Source organism: Dendroctonus ponderosae, unplaced genomic scaffold, assembly GCF_020466585.1.
Source record: "Dendroctonus ponderosae isolate FM_Combo_2020 unplaced genomic scaffold, Dpon_F_20191213v2 Dpon_F_20191213_1, whole genome shotgun sequence".
Lineage (NCBI taxonomy): Eukaryota > Metazoa > Arthropoda > Insecta > Coleoptera > Curculionidae > Dendroctonus > Dendroctonus ponderosae.
Window position 1 is genome coordinate 6999041 of NW_026017110.1, and position 13671 is coordinate 7012711.

General features: G+C 35.8%; 3 protein-coding genes across 8 annotated transcripts in view; 2 read left to right on the forward strand and 1 right to left on the reverse strand.

The window, feature by feature from the left end:
• Positions 1-6: 6 nt before the first annotated feature.
• LOC109533584 (INO80 complex subunit C) lies at positions 7-645 on the forward strand. The gene has a single exon (XM_019898935.2). The coding sequence runs from the start codon at positions 240-242 to the stop codon at positions 594-596; it is 357 nt and encodes a 118-aa protein (XP_019754494.2). The 5' UTR covers positions 7-239; the 3' UTR covers positions 597-645.
• Positions 646-896: 251 nt separating this feature from the next.
• LOC109533583 lies at positions 897-1987 on the reverse strand. The gene is made up of 4 exons (XM_019898933.2): positions 1746-1987; positions 1507-1694; positions 1270-1451; positions 897-1212 (listed from the first exon to the last, which is right to left on the reverse strand). Exons 1-4 carry the CDS (start codon positions 1911-1913, stop codon positions 971-973), a joined length of 780 nt encoding a protein of 259 aa, XP_019754492.2. The 5' UTR covers positions 1914-1987; the 3' UTR covers positions 897-970.
• Positions 1988-5809: 3822 nt separating this feature from the next.
• LOC109533580 (mucin-17) overlaps positions 5810-13671 on the forward strand; it is a 36062-nt gene continuing 28200 nt past the window's right edge. For all 6 annotated transcript variants that reach the window (XM_048669476.1, XM_048669471.1, XM_048669478.1 and 3 more), the window contains exons 1-2: positions 5810-5987; positions 7007-7171. In XM_048669476.1, coding sequence (XP_048525433.1) covers positions 7094-7171 — 78 coding nt within the window. In that variant the 5' untranslated portion in view covers positions 5810-5987; positions 7007-7093. The remainder of the gene's footprint in view (positions 5988-7006; positions 7172-13671) is intronic.

Consider the following 13671-nt stretch of genomic DNA (forward strand, 5'->3'; position numbering starts at 1 on the left):
CAAGCATTGAAACAGTGAGTACTTCATTATATTACATTATTTGAAATTGGCGGGCATTCGCTGGAACCGCGGGTGGCTCCCCCTGAGCCACGGCTCGCACTTAACGAGAGAGAAAGCATCATCTCACAGGACAAATTATTTACATTTCGTTTCTCGTCTCTACTTGTCTCTGAAGATAACCTTAAAAACCTATTCTTTGCAAACAAACATTTTCAAAGACCACAAATTATCCAGCTAGAATGAACACAGAAATCCAGACATTGGATCAAAAACCGGTATTCAAGTCCACCTCCTGGTTCCTGTCCAGACAGACTAGCAAAAAACGCACCTGGAAGGGGCTCAAGCAGATAGTGTCGTCCGAGAAGTCCCTGCCCTGGGGCGAAAACGTGGTGCATTACAGCAGCATTAATGCTCCCCCTTCGTTTTTGCCGCCTGAGAAGTTTTCCGATCTTTCCGGCCTGTCGGCGCCCTACACTGACCCCCAAACTCGACTCCGGTTTGCCAACAAGGAGGAATACACCACTATGATTGACTTGCCCATGGACATTACTGCGGGGTACCTGGCGCTCAGAGGAGCGACTAGCATTGTTGGCTAGACTCAATAGAACAAGAATTTTTAATAGCTATATAAAGCGACTTTTGCAATTGTACTTTTTATCGAGACCCCAGAGTCTTAAAAAGGCTCCTGCCGTTAATTGAAAGCCTGGAAGGTGTTAGTTAGGTTTTCTTTACCGCCAGCTCTAATGTTAATATTTTCACTGTGGTTAGTTTTTTTCGTTAAAGAAAACTTAAGAGTTTAGAGTTATTTAGGGCAGAGTTTGGGGATGGCAAAGGATAAATAATTCAGCGAATTTATCAAGAAAACTTGAAACTGTTCACTTACATTTTGCGGAAACTTCCAGAAACAAACTTGCTTTTTTATTAGGAATTTTAAATTTCTTTGAAATTGTTTTACTCTGTTAACATTGACTTATTTTCGCAAATTCTGCGGTGGCAAAAAGCATGGTTTGGATTCATTTGCGTCCTCTGCATCCGCACCTTCCGAACTTTCATCTTCATCATCCGAACGTTCATTTTCTCTGGAATCAGATGGAGCCTCATTAGAAGCTCCATCGCCAGCAACAATGCGAATATCCGCACAAGACCGAAAAATTTCCTGATTTCCACAGCCCATATTCTGAGTGCCGTCCTCACACATCCCCCAGCTGTTGCCTGAAAACACCCGGAAAAAAACTCATGCTGACAATTTATAAAAAAAATCCTCTTAACCTGTTCGATAATGCCACCTCAAGACGCATCTTTCACAAGTAAGCCCTTCAGGCAGCTTGATTTTTGTATTGAAGATGTAATCCGTTGGATGTAAAGAGTAGTGGGAAGTTCCATCTGCTAAGTAGACTGGCTGGAAGCATTCTTCTGTTTCGGGTTGTGTAGGATTTTTCAGTTCGCAGATGCTTCAATTTTCAATTACATTTTTATTGAGTTGAACCCCATTGAAGTTTCACTTACTGGAAGTAGATGCTTCCCAGGTGATTAGCTGTTAAAATGCTTTTAACAGTGAGAACAGTACCGGCTGTATAGTTGGATAAAACGACTCCATTTCCGTATACTCCTCCGTTTTCGTTGCTTCTAGGTACTGGTTCTCTCCAGTCGTCCCCACAGGGCCCGCACCGACCCCCATTTACGTAATATTGAGCCTAGAAGGTTTTTGAAAAAATCAAAATTTCCCGAAATAATTCGGCACTTACATGAACTCCCCCGCAAAAATATTCATTGTCATTGTAGTTAGGAGGTTGTTTCCAGTCGACTCTCCATAAGGAGGCTCTATTAACGGGAGTGATCATATATCCATGCCCGCTCACGTTTTTGGCAAAGTAAACTGCGAAAACTACACAAAAAAGCCCGAAAAGCTTCATTTTGCCAGTCTTTAATTCGCCTATACTTTTGCGATTTCACTACCGAAAATACACGCATTTTTCCGTATTTATGTAGACCGATATCTATAAAAGATCAGATATCTTCCTTTGTTTAAAGTGGTTTTAACGCTTTTATTTTCAGCAACTCAGACACACTTTGAAGAGCCTCAAGTGGCCCAGAGTTGAAGCTTTTGTAGTAGATTTATACGGTTTTATCCGAAAATTGTATTTTGTGCCAGTTATTTGCCGCAATTGCAATGGACCAACAAAAATTATTGACTGACAAGTTCGAGTATTGTATTTTTCAGTGGAGTTCCTAAATTGGTTTCCATGCGGTTTGATTAAATTTTCCTGCAACAATAAACGTTTGGGCTCCAGATAAAGCGGATCAGCTTGAAGATGTAATGTCGCGCTAATCAGTAGAGAATTTCAAATATTTCTGTAACCTTTGGTACTTAAATCTGCCGGCTTTTAGAGTGCGGTGTACCCTCAATGTCAATTGGAAAAACAGGCAAACAAATCACGTTACACGATTAGTTTTTCGCGTTTTCAGCCCGTACCGAATTTCTTCGTGACTTTTCGCGAGCACGAGTTGCTTGCATCTTCAAAGATGCTTTTCTTTCTTTCACGAAAGGCTCGTTTGAACAAAATCGTTCCCAAATGTATCTTTAAACTACTTGGAAACTCGTCTCAGTTGGTCAGTTTGCGTCCTTCATGTCCTTTTTCCCATGTTTTTGTCCATTATCATTCCCATATTCTTTAGGTGAACTGATCACATCGCCTGCGACATTTTCAGAAAGCTTCCATTGTAAAGCGATTGAAAACTGCGTACATTTCGAAGCAAATAGAATGATTTGGATTCGAGAATGATATAAACTGCTCAACAAATTTTTGACCAATTTTGGAACTGGATAAATTCGGATCGCTGAGACTTCTGTTTGAAGCGTCATTTAGTGCAATTTTTATTTCGGTCAGTGCGTGTTTTTGCAAAAAATTCAGATAAAGTTTCTACAGGGTGGCAAATAAACCGATGCAAAATGAGTTCAATGTCGTGAAAATCGATCCAAGAGCATAACAATTATTGCTGCAAGACCAAAAAGTTAACTTTTTGAGTTCACCCTGTAAATGAGGGAGCTGGCCGAAAAATACCAAAACCGTTTCGAGCTATTTGGTTTACGTTTAAACTTTTGGCGTTGAGATCCAGAAAACCCCGTTTTTGTCCAACTGGGAGCATGTCGAACTTTCCGCATTTTTGCATTTGCCACCCTGTAGATGAGTTATCTGATGTGCTTACTTTTTTCCAAAACATTAGCGAATAGAAAAAAATAGAAAGGTTTCAAACAGAAGCAAAATCACCTAAAACAACCAGAATTTAACGTCTTCCAAAGGCAGGCAACTTGGCTTTGTAACGTTCATTTTTTAAGCAGTTTTAAGCAAGTTTAAATTGCTTTTGCAATTCGTATATTTTTCACCAATTAAGGATCAATCACTTGATACTAAATTAAGCATACGCCCGAAAAATAAATCGTGCTGAGTTGCGCTTTTGAGTTGTTGCCGCTCTCTGAGTTAATGAGTTTTAACTCATTGGTTAATGAGTTATAAATGCCGATGACGGAATTTTAACATCTAACAAAAAAAAGCCATCAATATATTGCTTTTGCGCCTACGATTGCTTGAAACTATTTGGTCTAAAACTGGGGAAAATCCGGTAATTTTGAAGAAAGTTTAAAAAATTTCAGAGCGATGAGGGTGACGAGTTTTCCAAATTTGATTATATGATTTTGCTTTCTCTGGTCGGTTTTTGAGTCAAATCAATCGTTTTACTTTTTTGCATAAAATATTCTCAGTTTGCCAGTGTTTACAGTAAAACGTTAGGATAAACGCGTTGTTCTGTTCAGAGAGATTTAGAACTTTTGACCTAAAAGTGAAGAAACCGAAATTTAAATAAACCGAATTATTCAAAGCGACAAAAGTGACAAGTTTTCCGAATAATTGATCATAAACTTTCATTTGTTCTGTTCGGGGAAATATTATTGAGAAAAAATCTAGAAAAAATTAATAGGGTTTCGTCCAAAATTCGAAGCAGCAAAAGGTCCCAGAAAACATTTTACAAAGTTGTGGAGGAGCCGAGTGCTCCAATAAAATTTATTTTATAATTTTTTGTTAAATGTTTTAAAATTTAAGTAAAACTAAAAATAATACGTTTTTTCCGTAGCAAGAATTGCTTAAAGAGACCTGGTAAAAATGGAATGACCTGAAATTTAAAAAAAACTTGAGAATTCTTCAGAGCGATGAGGGTGGCGAATTTTCCAAATATTTTTTTGGAAACTTGCTCTGGCCGTTTTTTTAAGATAATCTTAATTGCTTTCGGTAAAAAACTGAATACAATTATTTGGGTTTTGTGCCAAATTCGAAGCTGAAAAGGGCTTTCTAATGTTCTCTGCAAATCGATGAATGAGGCGAATTTTCTAGCAATCAATTTTGTAATTTTTGAGTGCAAAGACCCCATTTGTGTCAGAAAAGAAGAAAATCACCAGAAAAGTATATTTTTGGTGTTTTTGGTTAAAAACTTTTGGTCATTGTTTTTTGCGAGAACCTTAATAGTTTTCGGGAAACACGGGATAAATTTATTTTCGTTTCTGTCCGAAATTCGACTACGAAAAAAGTTTCTACAAAGCTATAAATATGTCTTGTAATTTTTCGAGTAGATTACATCCAGATCGTCAGTATTTTTAAGTAAAACTACAAAATAGAGCGTTTTCGTGTAGAAAGAAAAGCAGAAAAAAATCAATAGAAACTAAAAAATTCCATTTTTTTTAAACAAATCCAGTCAGAGGAATGGAAGTGATGAGTTTTCCAAATCATTTATTATAAACTTTCGCTTATTCAGTTTTTTTGATTTGATTTTTGTCCCAAATTCGAAGCTGGAAAGGGGTTTCAAAACTTTTTGCAAAGCGACGAAGGTGGTGCGAGTGTTCACTGCGCGAGTGTTCTTACATAATTTATTTAATAATTATTCGCGAAAATACCTTAAGATTGATTTTTAAGTGAATTTTCTGAAAATTGAGCATTTAGAAAAAAGAGTAACTTTGCTAAAACTGAAAAATTCTGAAATTTTGAAGGAATGTTAAAATATTATTGATAAATGCCCCTTAAAATAAATCTAAAAATAAGTGAAAAAAGTCATCAACAGTTTCCCAGCAACGGAACTGGGTTACTGCGCCGGTGCGTTGGTTTAGCGCACCAAACCATTTGCGTGGCACTGCGCCAACTTCTAAAAATTCATTGAGTTACCCAGGCCTATTCAACAGTTTCAACCCAAGACCACGAAAGAGTTTTGAACAAAACTGTTTCCAAATTTACAATTAAACTGCCTGAAATGTTGCCTTAATTCGCCCGTTTGTTTCAATTTTATGCTCTTCCGCATCTTCATCATCAGACCGTCGTCTGCAGCATTATCAGAAAGCTTCAAAAGAAATTCTGGAAGCAAATAAAACGGTCCAAATTTTTTAATGTTTAAAATTCGCATGTTGTTCAGAAATTAAAGATCAGTTGGCACAAAATTAAGCATTGCTACAATTATTATTCAATCTCAAGGCGATTCTGTATGCAGCATGTCCGCGTGCAGAAGTGAAGGCGACAGTTAGTGGCGGTCACTCAGCCCCCTCCAAAGGGTTCCGGTACCAAGGAGAAAGGCCGTTCAAGAGCAGAACTTTGTAATTTATTTATATTTCTCAACCAGAACCACTTTAAACGATTTGCATTGGAAATAAGTGAATTTCTTCGGTAGCAAACAGACCAAAGTCGATTGGCTGGTACCGCTCCGAAGTGAGAGGGAAACCGAAGTCTTTGGATTTTGGCCGATTTTATGAAATTTTTAATCGAAATACATAACCGCAGTAAACTGCCACAGTTATCTGTTATTACTTACGAGCGAGGTATACCGGGTGTTCGGATACGCGAAGGCATTTTGTGCGGGTGGAGTTTTGAAAAATTGCGCTACTTTGGTGTGTTGATTTTTTCTCTGTTAAATCCGGGGTTTATTGCTGGATTTATTTCGTGGACAAGGAAATGGTAAGTTGGCTGCATTTTTTAAATCCTCGTCAATCATCTACCGAATCTTGTAATTTATGTGGATTTTCTCGCATTTTTAAAGCCCCCGGCACCTTCGTAGGCGTTTGCAACCAGTGAGCGCATTAAAATTGTAATTGCTGAAATGAAATGTCGATATAATACAATCCAGTCGATTTTTTCAATCGTGTTTCAACCGGTAATTCGTACATATAAAGGTAGACTGGATTTAGGTTACTTTGGAAAGGCGGAATATGTCTTATGCGAGTATGAAATTTAACATTTTGGTTCGGTGGCGCTTTTAATTTATTGGCCGGCGATTTTAAATTGGTTCTTGCTATTCCATTCATCATATATTCGCAATAGGGAACACATTCCTTGGGCTTTTTACTTGCTTACACCGATCATTAGGCATGTAAATTTGTTATATAAAGTCGGTAATTCTTTTCCATCCATATGGCGCAATGTAATGTCGTTTCGCAGTTTTGGTCAAGTTGGGAAAATGCGAAACGCACCGACTAACCCAGAAAAACTTACAAACAGTCGCGATTTGCCCAAAAATTGCGTTAACGTGGGGGGCTTACTGGGCTTGTCGGTTTTGTGGTCACTACCTGATTATTATACAATAACTTGTGTGTGAACAGAAGGTTTTTAGCTGCCAGGTTTCAGTTTTTCCTTGCATTCAGCATAGGAAAAAAATGGTCGATTTGTGCAAAAAACTTGATTGTTCTTTTAGATTTTCAATGTTATTTGTACGAATACAATTAACACTCTGCTCTTATTTAAATCGAGAAATCTGTTGCAATCAAGAATCTATTATGCCATATAGGAGAGCATGGAGGAAATCATGCCCGACCTTGCTCGAAGTTGAATTATTTCTCTCATTAGCTACCGATTTGTTGCTATTTATGACTGTAATACGTTCAATTTATTGTCGTTTTGATTGGTTATTTTTTATATGAAATTTAGCATTATTTTGGTCGACTGACACTGAAACTGCGTTTTCTTTAATTTTTTTGCAGGATTTCACCCACATTGGGCTTCATGTGGATTAATCAGCAACATTTGATGACTCTACTGCCCAATTGCGAAGTTTTTGTATCGTCAAAATGAATTTTTTGTTTTTTTTACTTTTGGCCCTTTGCCTAGTGGAAATCCACAGCCAGAGGAGTAGAACTTCCAACACAGTGAGTATAAAAGCCATGCATCATTCTATTAAATTGCCGGTTTGCATTGCAATTGTTAAACGTATGTATTTGGGATGATATTAGAATATCACGTGGGCGTTTCTAGAAAGGTTGCAAACTTCCATATGATTATTTCAAAAGTCGCATAATCGGAGAATGCTAATATGGAAAAGGTTAATTACAAGCTGGCGTATCCTCATATGGATCAAGCTTATGTAAAAACCAATGCGGATGTTTCAAAACAGTGAAAATCCAAAAATTATCATCAGAGTTCCTAAATTTAACAACAGAAGATTGAGCAGAGTGCTAAAGAATGATTTTAAACAGCAACAAAAAATTATTAAATTTTACGTCACTCTGTAGAGTCAATTCAATTTTTTGTCTTGAAACTTGTTCTGAAATAACAGCCAAGAAAGGAGCTGAAGAATACGGAAGAATTGAAGGCAAACATATCTTAAATTTTTCAATAAAAGGTTCCTTTCTTTCCTGCGTTTTTCGAACTTTAGTCCAAGTTCTCACTTGGGCTTAACTTGATGTTTTTTCAAATGTTTCGTTTTCTTCGAAACCTTCGTGCAATTTTCTGGATTTTTTCTGTTTTCACTTCGTGAACGCTTGCAATATTTTCAGTATCTTTCAATACTTTTTTTGCGTAGTTGTTCGGCAAAACATCCAAACAATGCTTGATGAAGCTTGTAAAATCTAACATATTTTCTTCCCCTTCGTTGTACTATTTTAAGTTACCTTTTGCTGATGAGCGTTTAATATTTTTATTTCACTTAGTTCTTATTTTAGTTTTATCTTTCATTCAATTAATTTTTTTATTAAAAATTAGTCCAAAATGTCTCACAAATGTGTATTTTATGGTCTAATCTTCCAGCTGATAGATTGTTAAGAAATGGCTACCAAATCGAAAGAACATTGAGTTCTCAAGGATTCTGTTCTAAAACAGCCAAAAAATGATGTCGATGTTTTCATTCCGTGTGTACATTTTTTGATTAAAATGTTCGACCGTGTTCTTCTGGGATTTTGTTTTTGACAATATTTTCCTTTTTCTGAGCGTTATGTCTGTTCTTTTCAAATACTGCGTTTCCTATTCGCTTTTCTTCAAAAATGTGTGCAAACGTTGCAGTTCGTGAATGTTTATGAATCTTTTCATTATAACCCGGCTACTTTTGGCGTGATTGTTTCATAAAGAACCCGAACAAAGCGTGGCAAGTGTGCCTCTAATTTATTGTTGATTAAATTTCAATGTCTCGTTTTCATTCGGTATCTTTTCTCAAATTTTCCGGTCTCTTTTCGTTTTTATTCGAAGCGTTATAAAAATATCTTGCACTTTTGTGACCTCATTTGATGAGTGCTTATTTTCATTACAATCAAACTATTTCTTGACGTAGTTCTCTATCGTTGAAATTGCTATTTATTATTCAACTTTACCTATCGCAACCAAATTTTTCCCGTTCTGAGCTTAGTGCTTATTGTGCATTTTCGCTTCAATCTGTTTTGGTACATGTTTTTTGTATATAAATAATATTTTCGTTTATATTTCCATATTTTCGGAAGTGAATGTTCTGTAAAGGATCTCAACTAAGCGGGAAAAAACTTGTTCAGTGTGTCTTAATTTAGTTTCCTCGAACATTTCCAGGTTTCTTCTCCTTATCATTTTTGGGAAATTTTTATGAATCGCATCCTTCATCTCTTACTTTATTATCCAACCTTCACCGTTGGAACATTGCGCTTGGTTTTCAAATAACTCATTTCCTTCTCATTTTCTTTTAACGCGTTTGGCAAATATTGCGAATGATTAATTCTTCTCTTCTTCTTTGATCGGCCTTTATGAATATTTTCGTTAAAATGAAGATAGTTTGTCAAGTGAGTTGCTCAATTATTTTCTTTGCAACTTGGAACTCTTCCTCCTTCCTTGCATCTCCAGCTCAATCGTTTAATTATTTTTTAGTTTCAGTTGAAACTCCTCTCACTTTACTAAACGAGTAGCAAAATTCTTCAATATCGGAAGCAAATCGACTATTGAAAAATCCTTGTCCCAAAAAAGCACGTCGATATCATGTCCAATAAGTGCATTAGCATTACCACAAGCTGACATACTTCGATAAATCTAACTGCTATTGTCTTTTAATTGATCTTACTCAATGTCTTTGTTGTTAGTTTTGGCCTGTTAATTTGCTCTTTGCAAAAACGAACACAAACAACATTAATACGATTAAAACACTTTATCCACCATCCCACATGGACGGCTAATTATAAATCCGATTGTATTCAATAAAATGTCACACAGCCAGAAGAACGAGAAAAAACCATCTGCTTTATCGTGTTTTTGAGCCTTGAGTGTTTGAAAACCGCACCTCAACGGATGGAATGCATCCGGTTAATCGGATGGAATTTTGAGAAATATGTGGAAAATGCACGTGATCGCCAAAGAAAGGCAATTTTTTTGCAGTATTTGCGGTCTTTCCTTTCTCTTCCAAATTAATACGTGCAGAACTCAATGTCAATGCAAAAATTGCCAATAAACAGCAGACAAAAACGCATGCAGAATGTTGCATTTTCAAGTTTTAATTGCAAATCGACGCCACGCCTTTAATGTTGATCTTTTTCTAGCACATGCCTTGGATCAGCTACCTTGTTGCAATCATATGGAATATAGGAAAAAAATAAATAGGCAAATTTTTATTCGTGATAAAAGAAGACTTTTTGGGAAATTTTCCTTATTGACAAATTAAAACGGCACAACAATGGTTCTTTCTCTTTTAAATTGCTACCTACATTTCACGACATGTAATTTGTACTTTGGCAAATAAACCAACTTTTTATACACATGAATCGCCGTGAGGAAACGTTCAAATAATTAGTTTTACATGACTAGAGAAAACCGCATTTTACGTGCCATGTTCTTGTTACAATATGAATGACCACAATGAAGAAAGCAACTTTAATCGTTTGAGTTTGACGCGTAAATTTCCAAATGTTTAAAACAACGGAAACTTTCCGAATGGGTGGTAGTTTGCGCCTAGCACCTTCCTGCTAATTGAGTGTGATTAGCAGCAGAAAAAGGTTGTTTTTCCAGTGAAAATCACATTAATTTATTGAAGAATCTTCTAATTTCGATATGATTCTGAAAAAGAACTTTCCAAAATTTGTCATTTTACCCAACATTACCATAGGAAGCGACCAGTTCAGTAACAGGTTTGTTTATTTAATTTCATGTACTTTATTCCACTTTCTTTGTTTGTGTTGTTCTTCAAAAACAATTTGTTAATGTCCACTGAATTCTTACTTTTTGCCAAGCCTTGCAGTGGCCTAGCTGATAATGATCGCAATTGTTCTAGTTAAATACAGATCATCTTTAGATAGAGCGTAACTGAGAATGTATAAATTATTTTAATTTTTCGTCGATTTCTCTTTATTTCGAACATAAAACGGCGCATAATTTTGTAATTTAAATCTGCTTTACATAATGGGATCATTCTACAGCGGCCCAGTCAAAGCTGGAAACTGAAGAAAAATTGCATTTTACAAATTTCGGATTCATTTCACAATCATCCGTTCAGGTTAATGTGATCATTAAGATGGATGTCGTCTATGATATGAGCATATTTAGAAACTCTCTAGTTCGATTGCTTTGATTAATTTAAACTCTCGCTTTTTTAATTGCTTTTTTATGTATTGAGAAACCGAAATAAATTATTGAGTCAGAACATGAAATATTAGAGTTTAATGCGATGTTTTCGGCATAAACAGCTTCTTAATATCGTGCATTTAGATGAATATCGCTTGAAATTGGCCAATACTTTGGAAATAGACGCGATATGTCCTGAAAATTTTGCTTCGTTGACGAATACAGAATGTTAAGGAGAAAATATCAAAATCGAGTTTACAAAAAAATCAACGTTGAATATTAGCTCTCAGGAAAAGTCGTGTAAATTCTATACCGGATAAGTTACAAGTTCGAAATTTTACTTATAGACACTTCTAAAAAGCGCAGTAATGACCTGTAAATCCTAAACTCGATGAGCTACAGATTCTAAATTTATTTCGTGGACACTTCTAACATGTGTCTGAATGACCTGAAAATTTCGTCTCGCTGACGTATCCAGGAAATTTAGGAAAAAAATATCAAAATCGAGTTTACAAAAAATGAACGTTGAATTTTAGCTCTCAAGAAAAGTCGTGTAAATCCTATACCGGATAAGTTACAAGTTCGAAATTTTACTTATAGACACTTCTAAAAAGTGCCTTAATGACCTGAAAAATCCAGAAAATGTAGGAAAAAATAATAATATTTTCTCGATTTTGATACGGTTCCCTATTCCTAGGCTATCCTTTATCTCTGTTTTTGTTTTTATATTTATCTATATTTTCCCTCGAACTAGAAGTAGGACCTAGCGGGTTGTGTTGTGAGGTTGTGAAAAAACGTTTAAAAATAATTGAAAAACGCACTTAACAAACTTTCGTTACCTTTGTTGGAGAAAAGGGCGAAAAAATGGATTTTTTGCAAAAAACAAGCGCAATGATCAAAACGAGAAATTTGCTGGTGAAGCACGAGATGAAAAATCCGAATGACATGAATTTGCAGAAACTGAATGAAAACGCTTTAAACAAATTGAAAACTTGAAAAGTAAATCACTTGATCACAATGAAATTATTGATAAAAAGGGCAAGTGGGAACAAAAAAAGCGCGAGAAAAAGCGAGACCAAGATAAAGATTGATTGATGGAAATATACAGAAACTAAAAGAAATGTCTTGAAAAGGATAAAGAAGAACCTTAATCTGGAAATTCCTAGGTTCTTGATCTGATTATAATGAAAGTGTAAAAGATACACCTTTATCAAAGGTTCTTTTCAGAATAACCACAACAAAGTTGCGTAATTGTATTGAAAATATTGATGAATACTGATAAAATGAAGAAAAAGGACACGATTGACCCTTCTTTGGAATTAGAAGTGGTTACTGTGTCCATCTCTGAGCTCGTTGTTACTCGAGGTTCCAAAAAACCTCTAAGCGCTCGAAATCCCTCAAATTCTACAAGAGTTTGTTGGATTCTTCACTCCCCTCTGACGAAAATCGCGCAAAATTTGAAGTTTATCAAAAACATCTAAAACAGCAACCAAATAGTCCTAAAGCTCCCAAACCGTAGTTTTTAACATTGTTTTCCATATAATCTTAAAGAAAATACAACTTTGTCACTGTTATACCAGGATTTTTGTGGAAATATTATGCTGTTAGTAGATGGCGAAAAATTCAGGTTTTATACCCACTTTAGCAATGCCATTCAGTCAATTAGTTGGCTCGGTGTGTATAAATTAATACGGTAAATCATTTATGACCGATTGGGAGCGAAATGAAAAAATCCCTGGTCTCTACCTTGCAAACTTTAAATTTGTTTTGCTGCTTTATCAGAAGGGCATCTTTTTGCGCTCTGCTGGTTTATTAGTTGGGAAACGTTTGGAAAAGAGCAATTATTCAAATCTGATATTAAAAACTGTACATGTAAATTTTTTAATTAAGTGCAGGGTTATATGGGGAATGACCTTGCAGGAATTATATCCTGCGTTTAATGCCGTGATTGCCGCGATACTTGACTTCTTGGGAAACAAGATCTTCATATGGAAACCTTCGTTCTTTAACTGTCTTCATTTGCAACAAGATATCGCTAATTGAAAACCTAGTTATTAGCACGCAAATTAGAGGATAAACTTAAATTATGCAAAAAGGCCAATTATCAATTTCGGTAATTGGCTATTGCATGGCCTGTTTTTCCACTTTGGTCTTTAATTGAACACGATAATTTTGGATAATTTCACCGTTTTAATTTTTTTTGCATAAGCCGATTGCATAAAGTTCATTACACGCACATTTACGGCTATTATGGGGTTTCGACGGGAAATTGAACAGTCTTACTGGTCAAATTCAGGGAAACAGTGCGATCGAACGCAAAGTCCGAAGTCAAAATAGGAAAGACACAAAATGAAAGGCCATTTACCAACAACCGTTTGCTCGTGCACCACACATATTTCGAGTAATTGTTCGGCCTTGTAAAATTGCCTGTAATCAATACACAGAATTTCTATTTTATTTATTAATTTAGTCCAATAAACGTCGGTGCCTGATGGGAAGAAATCATCGACGTAAATATCAACTGAATGGTGAAAGGCCGAAAAGATGCACTTGGTTTTGGCCCACAATAAAATGAGGTCTTTTGGTTGTCAAATCTGAAATTTAAAGCCAAGAAACCAGCTGGAAAAACTGGTTAATTGAAGCAAGGTTGCTTTGCCGCTTGCTGCGAGGTTCAGTTTGTAATTCCACTAAAGTTTTATTGGAAAATATCACGAAAAAACTCGCTGTGAAGACTTTAGTCTTTAGCACATTCAAGTCAATGTGCTCTGTTCTAGTTCCAATAACTTCAAAAGCTCTTGGAATGTTTCGTTAACTGATTGTATCAAAAGCCTTTTTGAAATCCCCAATATTAGTTGCATTCGTTACA